Source organism: Rhinolophus ferrumequinum, chromosome 5 (assembly GCF_004115265.2).
Source record: "Rhinolophus ferrumequinum isolate MPI-CBG mRhiFer1 chromosome 5, mRhiFer1_v1.p, whole genome shotgun sequence".
Lineage (NCBI taxonomy): Eukaryota > Metazoa > Chordata > Mammalia > Chiroptera > Rhinolophidae > Rhinolophus > Rhinolophus ferrumequinum.
In genome coordinates, this window is record NC_046288.1 from 70166118 (window position 1) to 70183528 (window position 17411).

Consider the following 17411-nt stretch of genomic DNA (forward strand, 5'->3'; position numbering starts at 1 on the left):
ATATTATGAAACTTTGGCTGCTCAAGAGAATAAAGCCGAGAGCCTATAATTCATGATTTCTCCAGACTACTGGTATGCAGAGCAACAATTACATTAAATCGCTCATCGTCCCGGTCAGCACCACCAAGCACGCATGGCATGTTGCGAAGTTCCTAGGTACTCTGAGTCCTTTTCTCTGTATGCGAGTTTTACAAGTTTTATATCACGTCATTCACCACGTTTGTCTGATGTTGGACACTGACGGGCTTTTTACAGAGAAAAGCGTTCATTTATTGCCGATTCTTTTTACAGAAGTAACACATCAGAGTATTTCTGTTTAGCCTAAAGGTTGGGGGTAGTAGCAACATTGGGGAGAACAACCTTCAACAAGTTCACATGTAACGTGGAGTCCAGCATCGGGAACAGAGTCAATGGAATTGTAACATCTATAAACGGTATCAGGGGTAGTAGATGGGGGAGGATTTATTACTTTGTGAGGGGTGTAAATGTCTAACTATGATGTTGCTTTGTGCACCTGAAGCTAATAAAATAAATAAATAACTAAGTGGTATTAAGCAGAGAATTTTTCCTCTGTAACCTTCATTAAGCTTCTCGCATTCCTCATCAGTGGCACGGGAGGCCTGGAAGCCACTGTCAGGGAGAAAGAATTTGCCTCTACCCTGCAAAGGTTCTTCCTGCTGGTCTAATAATCAAACCAACACGACACATATTAACAGGAGAAAATCGAATTTAAGTTCATACACACAGGAGCCCTACACACATGAGAGAGAGTCAGAGACCCCCACATGCAGCAGAGGTTCAGAGACAGAAAGGGAAAATGAGGGATACATGACATGCTGAGCTAAGGAATGGGGGAGGGGCCTGATGGTGAGAAGAGCACATGTTCAGTAAGGAGGTGTTTACCCTGATTTACATACAGGTCATCAAAATTTACTTCTGGTAAGAATTCTTTTTTTTTTTTAATAAACTTTATTGGGGAACATTGGGGAACAGTGTGCTTTCTCCAGGGCCCATCAGCTCCAAGTAGTTATCCCTCAATCTAGTTGCGGAGGGCGTAGCTCAGCTCCATCCAGCTGCTGTTTTCAATCTTTAGTTGCAGGGGGTGCAGCCCACCATCCCATGCAGGAATTGAACCGCCAACCTGGTTGTTGAGAGCTCACACTCTAACCAACTGAGCCATCCGGCCGCCCAACAATTTTTATTACAGGCAAGACCCCTAATTTAAATTCTTTAGGGGAGAGGTCAAAGTTTCTCTTGAGCCCACAGGGTCTCAATTGCCTTTAGCTCAAGACAATCCTCATGCCAAGTGGCATGTCCTGGGGGACCAGCTCTGAACCGCATCAGCACTCAGGGCCCTTGAGTTTGCACACCTCTTTTCCACGTGTACCTCACGATGACCGAATGCTTCAGTGTAACGTTTGCAGTACATCCCACTAGTCTGGAGAGATCATGAACACAAACTCAGTGTGGTTGCTCGTTTCGCATTCTTTCTGATCTATTATTTTTTCAAAAGACTTATGAGCATTAGTGCAAGATTTTAAGCAACCTCATTTTACACCGATTAGAACTACATATTAACGTGCATCTCTAGTTTCCACCGAATCAGCAATGGCAAACCACAGAGCCACTTTCACAGTATGATCTAACTGATTTGTCAACCTGAGCCATTATGATGAGGCTTTAATTTTTTTCCATTGGACATATAAATAAACAAATATTAAACTCAATGTTTAAAACTGTCCACAATAACTTGGGAAATGTGTGGGTGATATGATATAAAGTGTGCTCTTCACGTTTAATTTTCTAAAGTATAATAAAACAGTGAATATTTTAAAGCCCAACTTACCATACATTGAAAATCCATGAAAAGGGATTACACCTAAGAAAACAAAAAAGCATTTATTTTCAATTAGTACATCCACTGAATTATTGGGTAAATTTTAGAGGATTAAAACTGAAAATAGAAAGTTTTCCTATTTTTGTTTCAACTATGTTCACGAATGCAGAAAGACTTAGTGATGGTAACTAACAAGATATGCTTTTTTAATATCTTTAGAAAAGCAAACTAAAGGTTTTCAACATATACCCAGTCAACTTTCTATTGATAACGTTGAAAAATTAAAACTTTGAATATATGTTACAAAAACATGACAAAAACAGAACAAGGCATATCACAGAACTACGTTTAAGAAGTAATTACAATGCTTTCAGAAAGTCAATTGATTATGTCCTCCTGAAACAACTTCATCCTGCATATTTGAATCTAATTGTTAAAAGATAAGCGAGGTGGTGAACACACAATGTAATTTATAGATGATGTGATACAGAATTGTACACCTGAAATCTATGTAATTTTACTAACAATTGTCACCCCAATAAATTAAAAAAAAAAAGATAAGCGAGCATTTCAAGGTACCTCTTGTATACTGGGGGTGCCAAAAAAATGTATATACATGACTTGTAATCATCTTTTGTTATAGGTATGTATTGAGTACCACAATTTTAATACAGTTTTTTCCTTTCTTAAACTGTGTATACATTTTTTTTTGGCACCCTCTGTAGATGTATTCCTTTGTAAACTTACCAAAGATTATATCATAGAATGTGGTTTAGAAAAAAAATAATAATGGCAGAAATACAGTACAAATTCAGTGTAGTCTTTGGCAAGAATCATATACAAGTAAATTACACATCTATTTCAAAGAAATTCTCAAAGCCTATCTTGGGGTGCTAAACATCTTGTTGCAATGTAAGTGAAAAATTAGAATTTGTACAGCTTAGGTTCTGTAATATACACACCACAGTATACACAGCGTGTATCTAACAACTGTACCAAATCAGGTTGCAAACACAGTAGGGGAGAAGGCTGAGAAGTTTACTTTTTTGAAAAATAGTACAGAAATGCTTTATTCACCCTACGTGTTCAGAGGCTAACACTCTCAGTGTCGGTGGGGACTTCAGAGGTCATGTAGAATAAACTCTAGTAAATGAGTGTTCCGTCTCCACTGAAAACACGTCCAGCTCTAGGGGATGCATCAATCCCCAGTGCGACAACCAATCCCAGTGCTGAACAGTCTTCATTTGGGGGGTTATTTTTCATACTGAACCCAGCTCTGCCTCCCTGTAACCCTCACTTGTTACTCCCAACACTGAACACAATGGTCATACAGAACACGTCCAACTTGTCTTCTCTGCAAACGTTCAGACATGTTTGCGGATATCATTCTCTCCCCTCACCTCCATCACTGCCAGGTGTTTTATTTGATCTTGCTCTAAGACTCTATGAGCTTTTTTTCAAAAAAAATATACATGATTTTTCAATTATTGAAGACCTTGTGAGTTTCTTTAATGGTTCTTCAGTTCCAAAGTGGTCCTGAATAGCTTCCTTATTCTATTTCCCTCTGGAGAAGCTGCACTCCACCCCAATCTTTAAAGCAAGGTGACTCAGACCTCTCACCTTTTTTTTTCTCTTCACAATACACAGCTAAGACACAGTGCCCTCATGCAGTTGTTTGTGACCTAAGTAAATGATTACGTATTCTTATCTCTAGTATACCTCTTATTCTAGTTTTCTTTGGTGAACCATTCCAATTTGAGATAATCTTGGCCTCTCATTATTCTATCTAACGTATTCCCTACTCTCTCTTTCTGGTTCCACATTACTTAAACATTTGGTAAGTGCACTAGCTACATCCTCATCTAAAACATTATAAAAATGCTGGACAAGACAATGAGGACAGGATTTCTACACTGATAGTAATCCAATAATTAGCACCGGATCGGGGTAAATTAAGAGCAGGACCAGGTGTCAGACAAAGTTGATTGGGTTCATCTAGCTCTGTCACTTAAGAACTTTGAGCTTTTCGGTAAGTTTCTTAGCTTCTTGAAGGTGTGAATCAGAGATCATGCTGGAACCTACATAATATGATTAAGTGAAATAATGGCTGTAGTGCAGCCATTGATAAATAAATAGCGTGGGCCCTTGCTAAAAGTTATTTATTGATATTATCATTCACCAGTTAGCTCATATTTCTTTGTTCTTGCGAGAAGTGATGTGATCAAAAAAGAGTGTGAGGAAAATCCAGTATCACTGTGAACGAGTATGCCAGGGCCTCTGCGCACTTAGGCTTCACAGGCTATAATTCTCAGCATCTACCTTTTCCCATTTTTCCCTAATCTTCTAGAACACGCCAGGTTCATGTGGTCCAACTTTGGCTGAATCCTGTCTGCTTATTCATTTTCTTGTTCATCTCTATTTGACTAGCCACCCCGTCCTTTCCACACTTTCCTATTCTTCAAGTGTTTAACACGCAATTACAGAACTCACTTTTCCTCCTCAGTTCATGCCACTGACATGAAGTCCCTCACTTGTCTGTTCTTTACCCCAAATGTTCTTCACATTTCATCTGTTTCCTCATCTCCCTTTAGCGAGGTGTTCAGAGGACGATGTCTCCTTTTACTTTTTCAGAGCTAACATCGTCACCTGTGTTCTTAATCTCATTTCCTTGACTTTCACAGCAGCTGGCAAGCCACACTCAGGTCCGTGGCTTGTTTTTATACGGCCTGTGAGCTAAGAATGGCTCTTATATTTTTAAAGGATTATTTGAACAAACATAGAAGAAGAATAGACGACAGAGATTGTTTGTGGCCAGCAAAATTTAATTTATTTACCATCTGACCCTTTACAGAAAAAGCTTGCAGACTTCTGCTTTGACATCTTGCCCCACCAATTCTCTCGTCTGCCTGCTTTATGTGCATTACTCAGCAAATATGTAATGAGCCCCTACTATGTGCCAGGCCCTGTTCTGACAACTGGAGCTTACTTTTTATTAAAAGCAAAAATAAGCAAATGATACAATAAGCAAATGTATGATAAAATAAGCAAATGTACGTCAGACAGGGATCAGTGCTAGGAAGAGAAGTAATGGTGGGATAGAAAGGACAGGTCGGGGAGTGGCGGAGGCCTGAATGATAACAGAGCCATGGGAGCCATGGAGGCGAGAGTCACTGGATAATGGCTGACCTGGAAGTCCTGGGCTTCGTCTGGTGATTGCCACAGACAGGGCAAGTTTACAGAGGTTGCCTGTCTCGAGGCGGACAGCGGTGGCATCTGCTCTTCACTCCCACTCATGGGGGAGTAGGGACAAGGGGTGGGAGGGCTTATCACAGTACTCGTGTCGTCAGTGTCTGTGATTCCACTGCACCTTTCAGCCAAGGACATTATAACTGATTATAAATACTCTCAACAACATAATTAGAAATCCAGTTTTTCCCCCTCGACCCTACTTTGCCATCCAACAAGTCTCTAATCTCTCTCCTGCCCTTGAAGCCAAGCTTCATTTCTTTGAAAATCATCTAAATTAATTTATTTGCTCCCTCATTTTATATCCTCAACTCCTTGGTTTCTACCCCTACAACCCCACTTCTGACCTCTGAATCCGCGGCTCTCCTCTCTGTGTGGCCTGGCCCCCAGCAACTGAAAGCTCCTTCTCAAACTTGCGCCTACCAGATCAGGCTCCCGGCATCCCAGAAACTTCTGCTGCTCAGCTTTTCTTGTTTTTGTTGTGTTTTTGGCCAGTTCTCTCTTTAGCCTACTCCTTAACAGTAGCTATGTCCTGGACCCTGTTTTCACACTTGTTTCCTCTCTCTTTCCACCAGTATCTCATTATTAACCTGTAATTCAAACTGTAAAAGCCCAGTACTCTGCACCTCCTTCTGGATTTTCTTGCTTTAAAGAACTCCTTACCCCCCTAGTTTTCAGGGAAGAAAGCCTTGGTCACCTTTGTTTTCTAGGTCTTCTTCAGCCCTTATACCTAAGTGTGACTGTGTTCCTTTCCTGTTCCTTCAGGAGACAAGGGTACTTAACTTTTCAGGATTTGGCTACAATCGGATGCCAACAGCTTCATTTCTCTTACCCAACCCACAAGCAAAACTCTAATCCTACCAAATTGATTGCCACCTCTCCTTCAGCATCTGGGGCTTAGGCAATGCTCTCCTCCATCTCCAGCCCTGTCCCAGCCTCACCCCTTCAAGATTTTAAACAACACTCCTCCTAGAAGGATGTCCCTGGCTCCCTCCTCCTTACCCCCAATCAATTCACTAATCTGTACTCTTGTATCAACTGACTTGCCCTGACTAACTGAGGTACCCCTTCTCCTCTACGCACCTGGACAGTCCTGAACGGATCTGGCTGTACCACTCTCTACCTGTGTTCACTTAGGGCCATTCATTAACCTGTTTCCTCATACAGCACTGCTCTCAGACCAAGGTGGGGGGGAAGGGGGGAAGCAGTGAGAGCCCTGCTCTGGCCCTCCGCTGACTGTACCGCTTACCCAGGATCCATGTCCTCCTTTCAGACCACAACCCAGGTACCCAGGACTTTGAAATTCCCAGCCCCAAAGCCCCTAGCCAGCTTCCAGAATCCACATTCCTCTTTGGTGGAGCCACCTCCCTGATGAAAGGTGGCCCAAGGGTGGTTATTTGTGGAAGATGAGAACAGAGTTTGGACCTAGGAGGTCCCCATGCATGACGCCTGTCCAGGTGTGGGGTGGAGCCATGCATGAGAAGGGGTGGGGATACCAGAAGCTAGGGACTGCTGAGGAGTCTGAGAATTCTGAATCTGAACCTGGCCTTCCAGATTGTTATAAAGATATATTTGTCAAGACAAGATAACAGACTTTATTATCAGTTTATTCATCTGATTTATAACTTTTAAATATCTAGACTTAAGGTAAGTGGGCCTCCATTTGTTCTCCTGCCTGAGTGCTACAAAAATTAGGAATAGACCTGCCTTCGCCTATAAAATGGGGATAATACTGATGAGGTTGTGAAGATTAAGTGAGATATGTAATGTGCTCATCACGACACTTGACGCAAAGTCAGGGCTTAACAACTGATGTTTTCCTACTCTTATCATAACATTTTGTAACCATTTTTTATTTCTCTCTCTCTTAACAGAATAAACTCCTTGAGTGCAAAAACGATGCTTTATTTACCTCCATCCCCAGAGATAAGCTTAGTGTCCAGAATATAATGGGTACTTATTAAATGTTGATGGAATGAATATATGACACCCTAGAGAATCTACCTCTACCATTTTCCAACCATTCACGCTCCTCCTACAGCCAGGCCTGAATCAGGCTCTGATGAACTCTTACCGTTGGACCTCCGAATTGATATCCCTTCCCCCAAACGCTCAGCGCTCCAACCAACTTCTGTAATGATGCAGGTTATCTTCCCAACATGTTAAAGAGACCATGAAAAAGACCTCTACATCATATTCATTGAGGGTTTTCTACTGACCATTCATCCACCCACCAAATATTTGTTGAGCTCCGAGTCATCCAATTAACCAATGTTAAAAAACCTTCCCTGTACCTCTGGAGCTATCAAAATGAATATATTTCCCCTATGTTCATGGAATTCATATCCTAGCCTTGTGAAATAGGCTAAGTGTCTACAGAATGAAACTCAAAACCTTTGATCTGGTCTTAACCACTCATAACGGCAACCCGAGATACATCTCCCCCGCCCTTTTTTTTTACTGACATACAATATTAGACTAGTTTCAGGCGTACACCAAAATGATTTGACATTTTTATGTACTGTGTAATGATCACCACTATAAGTGTAGTTACCATCTGTCACCATAGAAAGTTTACACAATAGCACCCATGCCGTCCATTACATCACCAGGACTTACTTATTTTGTCACTAGAAGTGAGTACCTCTTGATCCCCGTGCCCATTCCGCCAACCTCATGAGCCCCCCTTTTGTCACACCTCCTGACTCCATGCCTACTGTGGTATAGCCTGTGGTTCAAGATTATTATTTATAATCACCGGAACTCATCATGCACTTCCACACTTCGGTAGCTTTGAACCTGGTAACTCTGTATCCTAAATGCTTTTTTGGTTTCTACTCAGCCTATCAAAATCTCACAAAGGTCAGGCACAACCTCAGAGAAACATCCTGACCTCTTCATCATAATTAAATGTGTATTCTTCTGTATTCTCGTGGCACTTTGTTCACATTTCCATCACTATAATTTCATTATATTTTTTGTTATAATTAGCTATTTGAGAGAGTGATCCAGAGGACAGGAAATACGTTCTACTCATCTTTGCACGCATCTCACGATGCCATGAACATACTTGATGAACACATGCTTGCTGAATAAATGAACGGGTAGATGGATGAATAGATGATGACTAGAGAAGCAGAAAGAAAGTACTCTAGTCAGGAGACCAGGATTCCACAGTGGGCTCACCACAGAGCCATCGGGAATCTAAGGAAAGTCATTGAACCTCCTGAGGTTCAGCAACTGCTTGTCCTGCAAAGGCACTAAGGTTGCCTCTGAAATAGCTAACGCTAAAATTCAATGTTTAACAAATATGTCTACAGTAAATGCAGAAAAAATTGTGAGATCTGGAGACAACGGGACACATGAGAATCTTCCAATGGTAAGATTCTTTACTGATTTAAAAATATTTTCCTTTCTAGAAACTGACAAATGTCAAAACCAGATTAGATCCCCATTAAAAGTCAATATTCCCAATGACACTATAGCCACCATCTCTAGCTCCATGGAGCACTTAGAAGGAGGCCCCAAAACCATATTTCTTCTTCAAAGTCTCTCTCTCTCTCGTTTCTATCTTTGGCTGAGTCTCTTTCCTCCTATGGACACCCATCTTTTCCTACATTCTCTCTGCTGCTTCATTTTATTTCCTTTAACAATTATAGACTTTTAACAAATAATAAAAAAAAGTCTTTTCTACCTTTCTACAATAAGGTTGACGTAGGAAAGAAAAATAAGTTAATAAATGGAAGGCATATTTTGATGCTTTACAGCAATATACGTATATATTATACCCTTCTAAAATACTAAATCTCAAAGAAAATTGCTATTATTATACAAAACCCCTATATTCTTATTGCAAAAACTTTTCCTTCCACTGTTAAGGTACTGCGAAGCATTGCCCAAGCAGGTTAAGGCAGTCAGAACTGAAGACCTCACTATTAGTATTTTCATCTTCTACAAATATTTATTAAGAATATGCTAAGTGTAGGAACACCTACATCGGCACAAAGCACTTTTAATTAGGAAACTTAAAATGAATGAATTAGTCAACTGTTAAGCAACAATAAAGGAGGCATGTAGTAAGGTGACTCACGGTCAATCACACTTTCACTGCATTTCCTCCAAGTTCTGGAATCTATAACTGTCCTATAAGCTGAACGAGGCTAGGGCCACAGTTCACACTGCGTATTACCTTCAGCGTCCAGCACAAGCATTCCACAAATGAGATGCTCAATACACATGGTTAATGATGGGACCTTAAGCAATTTTAAATATACTCAAGGCTTGTAAATAAAACAAAATAAAAATTCACTTATAAATAATTAACATATAGGACAGGCGGCTCTAAACAACTCAGTGCTGAATTATAAATGGCCAACAAAGTCATAGACATAAATTCAAATTCTGTGTGACTCTGGACAAGCTACCAGGACTCTGAGTCTCTACCCTCGTTTCTGAAAATGGTGATAAATGAGACCAACTGCACTGGGTTGCACTAAACACCAATGGGGTAATGTGCTTAAAGTGCACCGGTGTAGTCTTTAGCGGTCAGCAGGTGCACAGTAACCATAGCTATTTTACAAGGGCTGACAATCAAGTTTGCGAATTTGTTGCATCGATGTTGCTAACCTATTTTTGGTATCAGAGGGATTATTCATTATGAAGTTGTACCAACTGGACAAACAGTTAGCAAAGTTTACTATCTGGAAGTACTGAAATGGCTGCGTGAAAACGTTAGATGACCTGAACTTTTCACCAACAATTCATGGCTCTTGCATCACCACAATGCACCAGCTCACACGGCACTGTCTGTGAGGGAGTTTTTAGCCAGTAAACAAATAACTGCATTGGAACACCCTCCCTACTCACCTGATCTGGCCCCCATTGATTTCTTTCTTTACCTGAAGATCAAGGAAATATTAAAAGGAAGACATTTTGATGACATTCAGGACATCAAGGGTGATACGACGACAGCTCTGATGGCCATTCCAGAAAAAAGAGTTTCAAAACTGCTTTGAAGTATGGACCAGGTCTGGCATCAGTGCATAGCGTCCCAAGGGGAGTACTTTGAAGGTGACAGTAGTGATATTCAGCAATGAGGTATGTCGCCCTTTTTCTAGGATGAGTTCGCGAACTTAATTGTCCGACCTCGTATGCTGTCAGAAGGGATGGTACCACATTTCAGTATCAGCTTATACCTAAGAAAATCTTTTCTGGTCAGTATTAGATAAGGGTTCACTTCAGCTTAATTAAGCCAGGACTTATGACCCTGAAAGAGGGTACACGGTCCATCCACTTTGTTGAAGAAGGACGAAGTCTGACTCTGGCAAACAAAAGTAGGAGGCATAAGAAGCACTGAAGAATCCATTAACACCAAAGGGCACATACCACCTAGGACATTTCTTTGATCTCAGAGGCTGTCATGTTCTTGGGCAGGTTTTCAAAAATCCTTTCCTTTGGTTCTCATCACTTGTCTTTCAAGGGTCGAGTTTCACTCACCTGGCCATCATCCAAGAGCCTTACTTCTAACAGCCATTGGGATGCTTGGGACACTGTCTCTTATCTGGCCTTAGAGTTCTGCAAGTCTACTGTGAATGATTACCTTAAGATTTGAGCCTTCCTTTAGCTATTTGAAGAATGTCTAAAATATTAACTGCCTACCCCATTCCAAAGGAATAACTTTATAAAGTAATGGTTTAGCGGGGCTTTTGGCATACTTTGGTAAACACTGTCAACAAAAATAAATCTTGAACTAGGGGAGATATAAATAGCAAATATGACTCAGAAAATACCCCAAATATTAACATGCTTTGCACTTACTAAATATTTTCCCTTCATTTCCTCACTGTCTCTATTAATACTTAGCATTTATAGTTGTACCATAACTCTCATATCTGATTCACGTTAACATCACTCCAGTTGAAAGCAAATTTTTACACTCTTTCATTTGGGATTACTTAGTACTGTTTATTTAATTCGTTTGTTGAAATAATCACTTCCTCTGTTTATTCTCATTCCACATGTAGCCTACAGGTCAGGAAGAACAGGGATTAGGACAATGATTACATTGTTTTCTAACTATTTCCTTTATCTCTCTGAATTAGAACTTCAGAATATGACTTTGTTATTTTATTTTAGTGGTTAAAATTTCCCCAAACATCAGAACATATCCATATTTAGATATCAATCTAAAAGTCATACTTTAAATAAAAGTCATAGTTTAAATAAAATTTAAATTAGGTTTCAATTTATGTCTAAAGTTAAACATCAAATGAATTTTGGATTATGAGATGTTTTAAACTATTTAATTAATATAGATGACAAAAGTACATTGCTGTTTATCCACTTGACACTTGCAAGCAGATTTAAAATGATCTACTTTCATTATTTCTTCTAAGAGCCTTTAGTACACCTCCCTCCCCGCCCCCGCCATGATAACTAGTGTCTTCAGACATTGCCAAGTGTTCTCTGGGGTGGAATTGGCTTTGGTTGAGAACCATTGCTATAGAGCCCTAAAACTCCTCTACCTAATGTTCACTAGCACTTATTTTCTCTTGTCTTATAGGATACAAAAGGTATTATTAGCAAATTCTGATGTTTGTTTGAGTCTCATTCAGATCTATGTGTAAGTCTTGTCTCCCTGCTTCTGTTCTTGCTCCTGTATACTCTTCTACATTCATTCCTTCATTCATTTAATAATGTTTGCCAATCAGTGACTTTATGTTGTGCGTGAGTCTAGGTGCTAGATATGTTGGTCATTCAAACTATGAAGGTCACGGTTCCCTTGGAGCTGACATGAGAGTTACCGGCAGGCACCCTTCCTGACCACCTTGTCTAAAATGCTCATGCCCTCCCTCACCTCCCTACCTGGAATCAGTCCCTCCCTGTTCCCTTTCACTGTTCACCTCATCACGCTGAAATGACATCCATTAGCTATTTATCGGTTTACTGTGTGTCTCCCTCACTAGAATGTAAGCTCCCTAGCAGCAGGCATTTTTATTGTGGCTCGCCACCTAGGAGAGGGAGCCAGAGCAGGCTAAGTAAGTATTTATTAAGTGAATAAAGACAAATTATTCATGTTGAACAAAGAATAAAAACAAGAAAAGCTTATAAAATACCTGTGACAAGTCTCCCTCAACTCAGAAATTTTGCTCATCAGTTGTTAAATGAATCAACTAGAAAAAAAAATCTGTCCACTGACAAGGCCTCAAGTGAGGTGAGAGACCTTGTTGTGTGTCACACCACTCTGGCCTGCTATTGCCATGGAGGAAAGGGGATCACGGGAGGGTGGGTGAGGGAGCAAACCTCTGCCCCTTGTAAGCACCTGCCTGGTCAGGGACAGAGCGTATCAATGAGCTGCCAGCAAACCACTGTGTGGGCCCCTGGGACACAGAAACCCAGGCCAGCTTTAGGGTGTGTGTGTGGGAGGGGGGTAGAGGTGTCCTTGAGATTTCAGAGTACTCCTGTCTTTGGCAGAGGTTGAAAAACAGGGTGGGTCATGTAAAAATGGTGCTGGTATTGCCTTAAGTGAAAAGGGACCGCAGACCAACTGGTTTTTGTCTCTTCTTGTTCTGCCACTTCAGATTCGTTGCCCAGAGAAGAGTCCTCCCTGATTCCGGTAAGGCTCTAAAACTATCTGAGAGAAGAAATGATTCTGAAGAATTAAGATTATAAACAGCTGTGGGTTTACCTCATTTAGCATTAAACTGTTTTTAGTCTCAAGGAAAATCTTTCTAGAACCTATCATGTGGCCATCTTTTACTTTTTCAATATGCTAACCACTTTTTCTTCTAAAAGACACTATAATGAACTCAGTAACACTTCCTGAGGCAGGAGGGCATGGTGATCAAAAACGTCACTTCTGAAGTCAAAGAGCTGGGGTTCAAAGCCTGGCTTCGCCACTTACCCACTGGGCAAGTTAATACTCTGCCTCAGCTGCTTTATCTGTAAATAGGGATAATATTACCCTGTTTCCCTGAAAATAAAACCTGGCCGGACAATCAGCTCTAATGCATCTTTTGGAGCAAAAATTAATATAAGACCCAGTATTATATTATATTATATTATATTATATTAAGACCCAGTCTTATAGTAAAATAAGACTGGGTCTTATATTAATTTTTGCTCCAAAACACGCATTAGAGCTGATTGTCCGGCTAGCTCTTATTTTTGGGGAAACGCGGTAGTGCCTGGCTCAGAAGGTTCTCGTAAGGATTAAATGAATTAATGCATGTAATGTACTTAGCACACTGCCTGGTATATAATATTGCTTGGAAAATGTCAGTACTGCTGCTGTAACTACTATTACTGTTATTATTATAACAATATTTTTTGTTGGTGCCTTTTGTTCATTATAAAAGTCTTACATTATTATAATATGCTACAATCCACTGATACCTTTCTAAAGGCATAGGGTTACTGGCTTTTACATAAAATACTCCTGCACTGACTTGCTAGAATGCTGTTACATGCTGTTTTATAGTTTGTTTGGGATTTTTTTTTTTTTTTTTGGTAAGGTCTCTGATTTTTACTTCTACCATGTTTTCCCGAAAATAAGACCTAGCTGTACCATCAGTTCTAATGAGTCTTTTGGAGCAAAAATTAATATAAGACCCAATCTTATTTTACTATAAGACTGGGTATAATATAATATAATATAATATAATATAATATAATACCGGGTCTTATGTTAATTTTTGCTCCAAATGACGCATTAGAGATGATTGTCTGGCTAGGTCTTATTTTAGGGGAAACACAGTACTGTTAGTCATTTTTCCTATCTCTGTCAGCTTCTTTCCATGCTTCTCTTTTTGCAGAAGGCATAAAAACCAGTGATCCAAGTCTGTGAGACATGTGTGTTAGTAAAAGCTAGTATGTTCTGAACTAAGCTGGAGAAGTTCTCCTTTGAATAGAGAGAAGGAACGAGACTCCATAGACCTCTGTTTTGGTTCTTCACAGGTATGTTACTGTTTACTTCCTGATGCAGAGATAAATATTTATAAAAAGTTACCTGAAAATTAAGTTTCTGGGGAGATAGATGTAACCAAGGTTATACCTAAATGTTAAAATTGAAAAGCCTCTAAGCAGTTCAAAGAAATACTCATTAAATTCCCACTACAGCCAGATACTGGGGGAACAAAACCAACGATGTGGTCCTGGACCTCAGGAAACTTGCAATCCAGAGAGGGAGATAAAGCAGACACAAACAATGTCAAGGTAATATCCTAAGAGAGACCAACGATTTTCACACTGGGTGCTGTGGGAGCCTTGAGAAAGGGCCTTTCACGAACCTGGGGGTGCAGAGAAAGCTTCCCGAAGAGGAGGTTGCCTGAACTGAGCCTACCAGCCAGGTTAGTGAAGGGGGAATGGGCTACTCCAAGCACGGGAACAAGCCAAGTAATGAGGTAGGAAGCAGCATGATGCTTTTGTGAGAGTATGCAGGTGTGTGTGTGTGTGTGTGTGTGTGTGTGTGTGTGTGTGTGTGTGATTAATAGTTTGATATCACCCTGATTTAAAAAAAAGTAAGATGGGAAATGGTGAGACGTGAAGCCACCATTTGAAGTCTCAAATGGTGAGACGTGAAGTTAGACTGAATAGAGGCCAGACTCAAGATGTGTCCTCAACTGCCACACCAAAAGGCTTGAACACTATTCATAAAGAGATGGGGAGCTGATAAGAAACCTTTAAGGAGAAAAACGATGATTTTCATATTTTCCCTTTAGACGTATAACTCAGACAATATTGTCAAAGACAGAGCAAAGCTAGAAAAGACTAGAAGAGAGACCGGTTAGGTACCTGTTGCAATAAACAAGGTAGAGATAGTAAAGCCTTAAAGAGAACAAGGCAGCAGTGATGGTGGAGGAGAGAGGTCCCACATGTATTTTAAAGATAAAATTGGATGGTCCTGGTGAATTGTCAGATGGGCGGGGTCCGAGACCTAGAGGAGTCGGGATGACTGCCAGGTTTTAGGCCTGGAATTATGGGTTGGATGAGAGTATGATAAACTGAGAGAGAAATAGCAGAGCTTTTTTGTTTTGTTTCGTAATTTAATTTAGTTTTTGTTTTCTCTTTTGAATAGTGGGCATAAGAAGATGAATTAATGAGTTCATATTAAGTTTGAGTTAATTATTGAGAGGTCAGAATTGAAGATATACATTTTAGAGTAATTAACAAATAGAGCCAAGAGAGCAGATAAAAAGTCCTTGTAAATGTGTGAAAGCAGAGCAGAACAAAGGTGGGGTGGGACACTGGGGAACACTAGTGCTTAAAGAGGCGCCCGTGGATGTCCCGTGAAAGAACCTGGGACACCACTCTAAGAGGTGAAAAGAAAGAACAGTGCCATGAAAGTTTTAGATGGAGTGGTCAATAATGAAGCTAAACACACTTACAACACCTGCATTTTTTGAGCACTCAATACACATCAGGCACTGTGCTGTTTTATACACTGTATCTCATTGAATCTATAATCCATATGCTATAGATGACGAATCTGAAGTTCAGCAAAGTCATATAACTTACCCAAGGTCATAGGGTGAGCTGGCAGAACTGGGATTTGAGCCCAGGTCTGCTGGGTTACAAAGCCCATGTTCTTAACTCTGCTGGAGTAAAAGAACTTCTTCAGGATGCAATTTAATATCATCATAGGGACTGATACATATTGCTTTCCAAGAAGCGTATCTTAAAAAGTCTAATAATCTCAAAGGAATATTTAATATTTCATGAGCTCATTATACATTTGATCCCTTTGTAGAATGGAACTAGATTATTTTGGTGATATATTTCTTCATAATCTTGTTCTTTCATTAATACTGCATTTATCAAATTATGAGAAGAACAAAGTACAGCGTAAGGCAGCCCCCTCCTTAGTGCTCTGCTCCAGTAAAGCCAAAGGGAGGCCCCGGATGGGCCAGCTGGTGTTCTTCAGAGGAAAACTAAGCGCCTGGAGTCACACACCTGTCTAGTTAGTTTTCTCACAAATATTATTATTGGTTTCAAGGAAAACCAGAGAAGGTATGTGTAGTTTAGCACAAACCTACCACAAACATGGAAAAGTTAATTAAAATAGGTATTCTACAGAAGGTTTTAGATAATAAATTATTATTAGATTATAAATTATTTAAAAGCAGAGAATAAGAAAGTCATTCCTATTATGAAAGTTGTAATTTTCCTGTTTCCCACTAGAGGAAGCAATAGCATTACTCTTACCATTTGGTGGATAAAAGACAGCATATTCTTCCATTCCTAGTTTTCCTGTAAGAGAAAGCCATAGAGGGTTTCAGTATGCTTAAATAAAAGAAACAAAACTGAAAAATTAACTGATTTTGTGAATTTACTGGTAGTGGGATTTTAAAAACTGCAATAGTGAAATCTAATTTCATTTCATTTTATGATATGGAATTAATTTGAAAATATGTCCACCAAGTTTTTGATATTAGCAAATCCTTTCATCAATTAAAATCAGTAATATAAACTTAAGTACAAGGTAAGTGATATAAAACAATGAAAAGAACAAATGCTTTCAAGCTTCTTAAGCACTTAAGAGAAGCATCTATTTACAAGCTTAGGATTGTTTTGCTAATTATAAACAATTCTAATCTATTCATTAAAGAAAGTCCTAAGCTTTGCAATGCCTCATTAGTTTACATTTTTATAAGATGTACTGAAAAGTTAAAAACTAAATGTCTTTATATGGTAGTAATATTTTTGGAATCCCAAAACTTCATATCACCTAAGAATGAGGCTAAATATTTGAAATCAGAATTGTCTCCAAAAATTCAAATATATTCACCACATTCAAATGTTTAAAGGAGTTTTAAAAAAAATAGCTTTTCCTCAAAACTTTTAAGGTTCTGAGTTTATTCCCACCTCCCACCTTAGGTAGCTTTTATCTAGATAGTTTTTCTAACACCTTTGAGTCTTGCATGAAAAGCCACATGCAAGCTTGCCCTGAGCTTTAAGGTAATATGTTTAATCAAATAAAGAAAAACTTTTGTTGTTCTTGGGGGTGGTGGCAGAGAGGAGATGAAGAATAAGAACCATGACCAATGTAGGCTAAGGTGGAGACAACAGGACTAGGTTTGTGTGTACGGATGTATGGAGACAATGGAATGATGGAAAATAGATTATAGATGACAGGATGGAGAGATACAGGAAATGTTTGCTAAACTTTCTGTCACAGGCTTTAAGTGTTTTAGAGGTTTAGATGAGCAGGAAATCAATGACGGATAGATGGACTTGGTGAGATACAGGCTAGTTCTTCAAGGACCTGTGATTTTTTGCGGGGGAGGAGTGGAAATCCATGTGGGGAACGTATGGAGGCTAATATGAATAT

General features: G+C 39.6%; 1 protein-coding gene across 1 annotated transcript in view; it reads right to left on the bottom strand.

The window, feature by feature from the left end:
* The window catches only part of TBC1D19 (TBC1 domain family member 19), a 115706-nt gene that overhangs the window by 11095 nt on the left and 87200 nt on the right, over positions 1-17411 (bottom strand). The window contains 2 exon segments of the mRNA XM_033106673.1: positions 1847-1879; positions 16286-16330. Coding sequence (XP_032962564.1) covers positions 1847-1879; positions 16286-16330 — 78 coding nt within the window.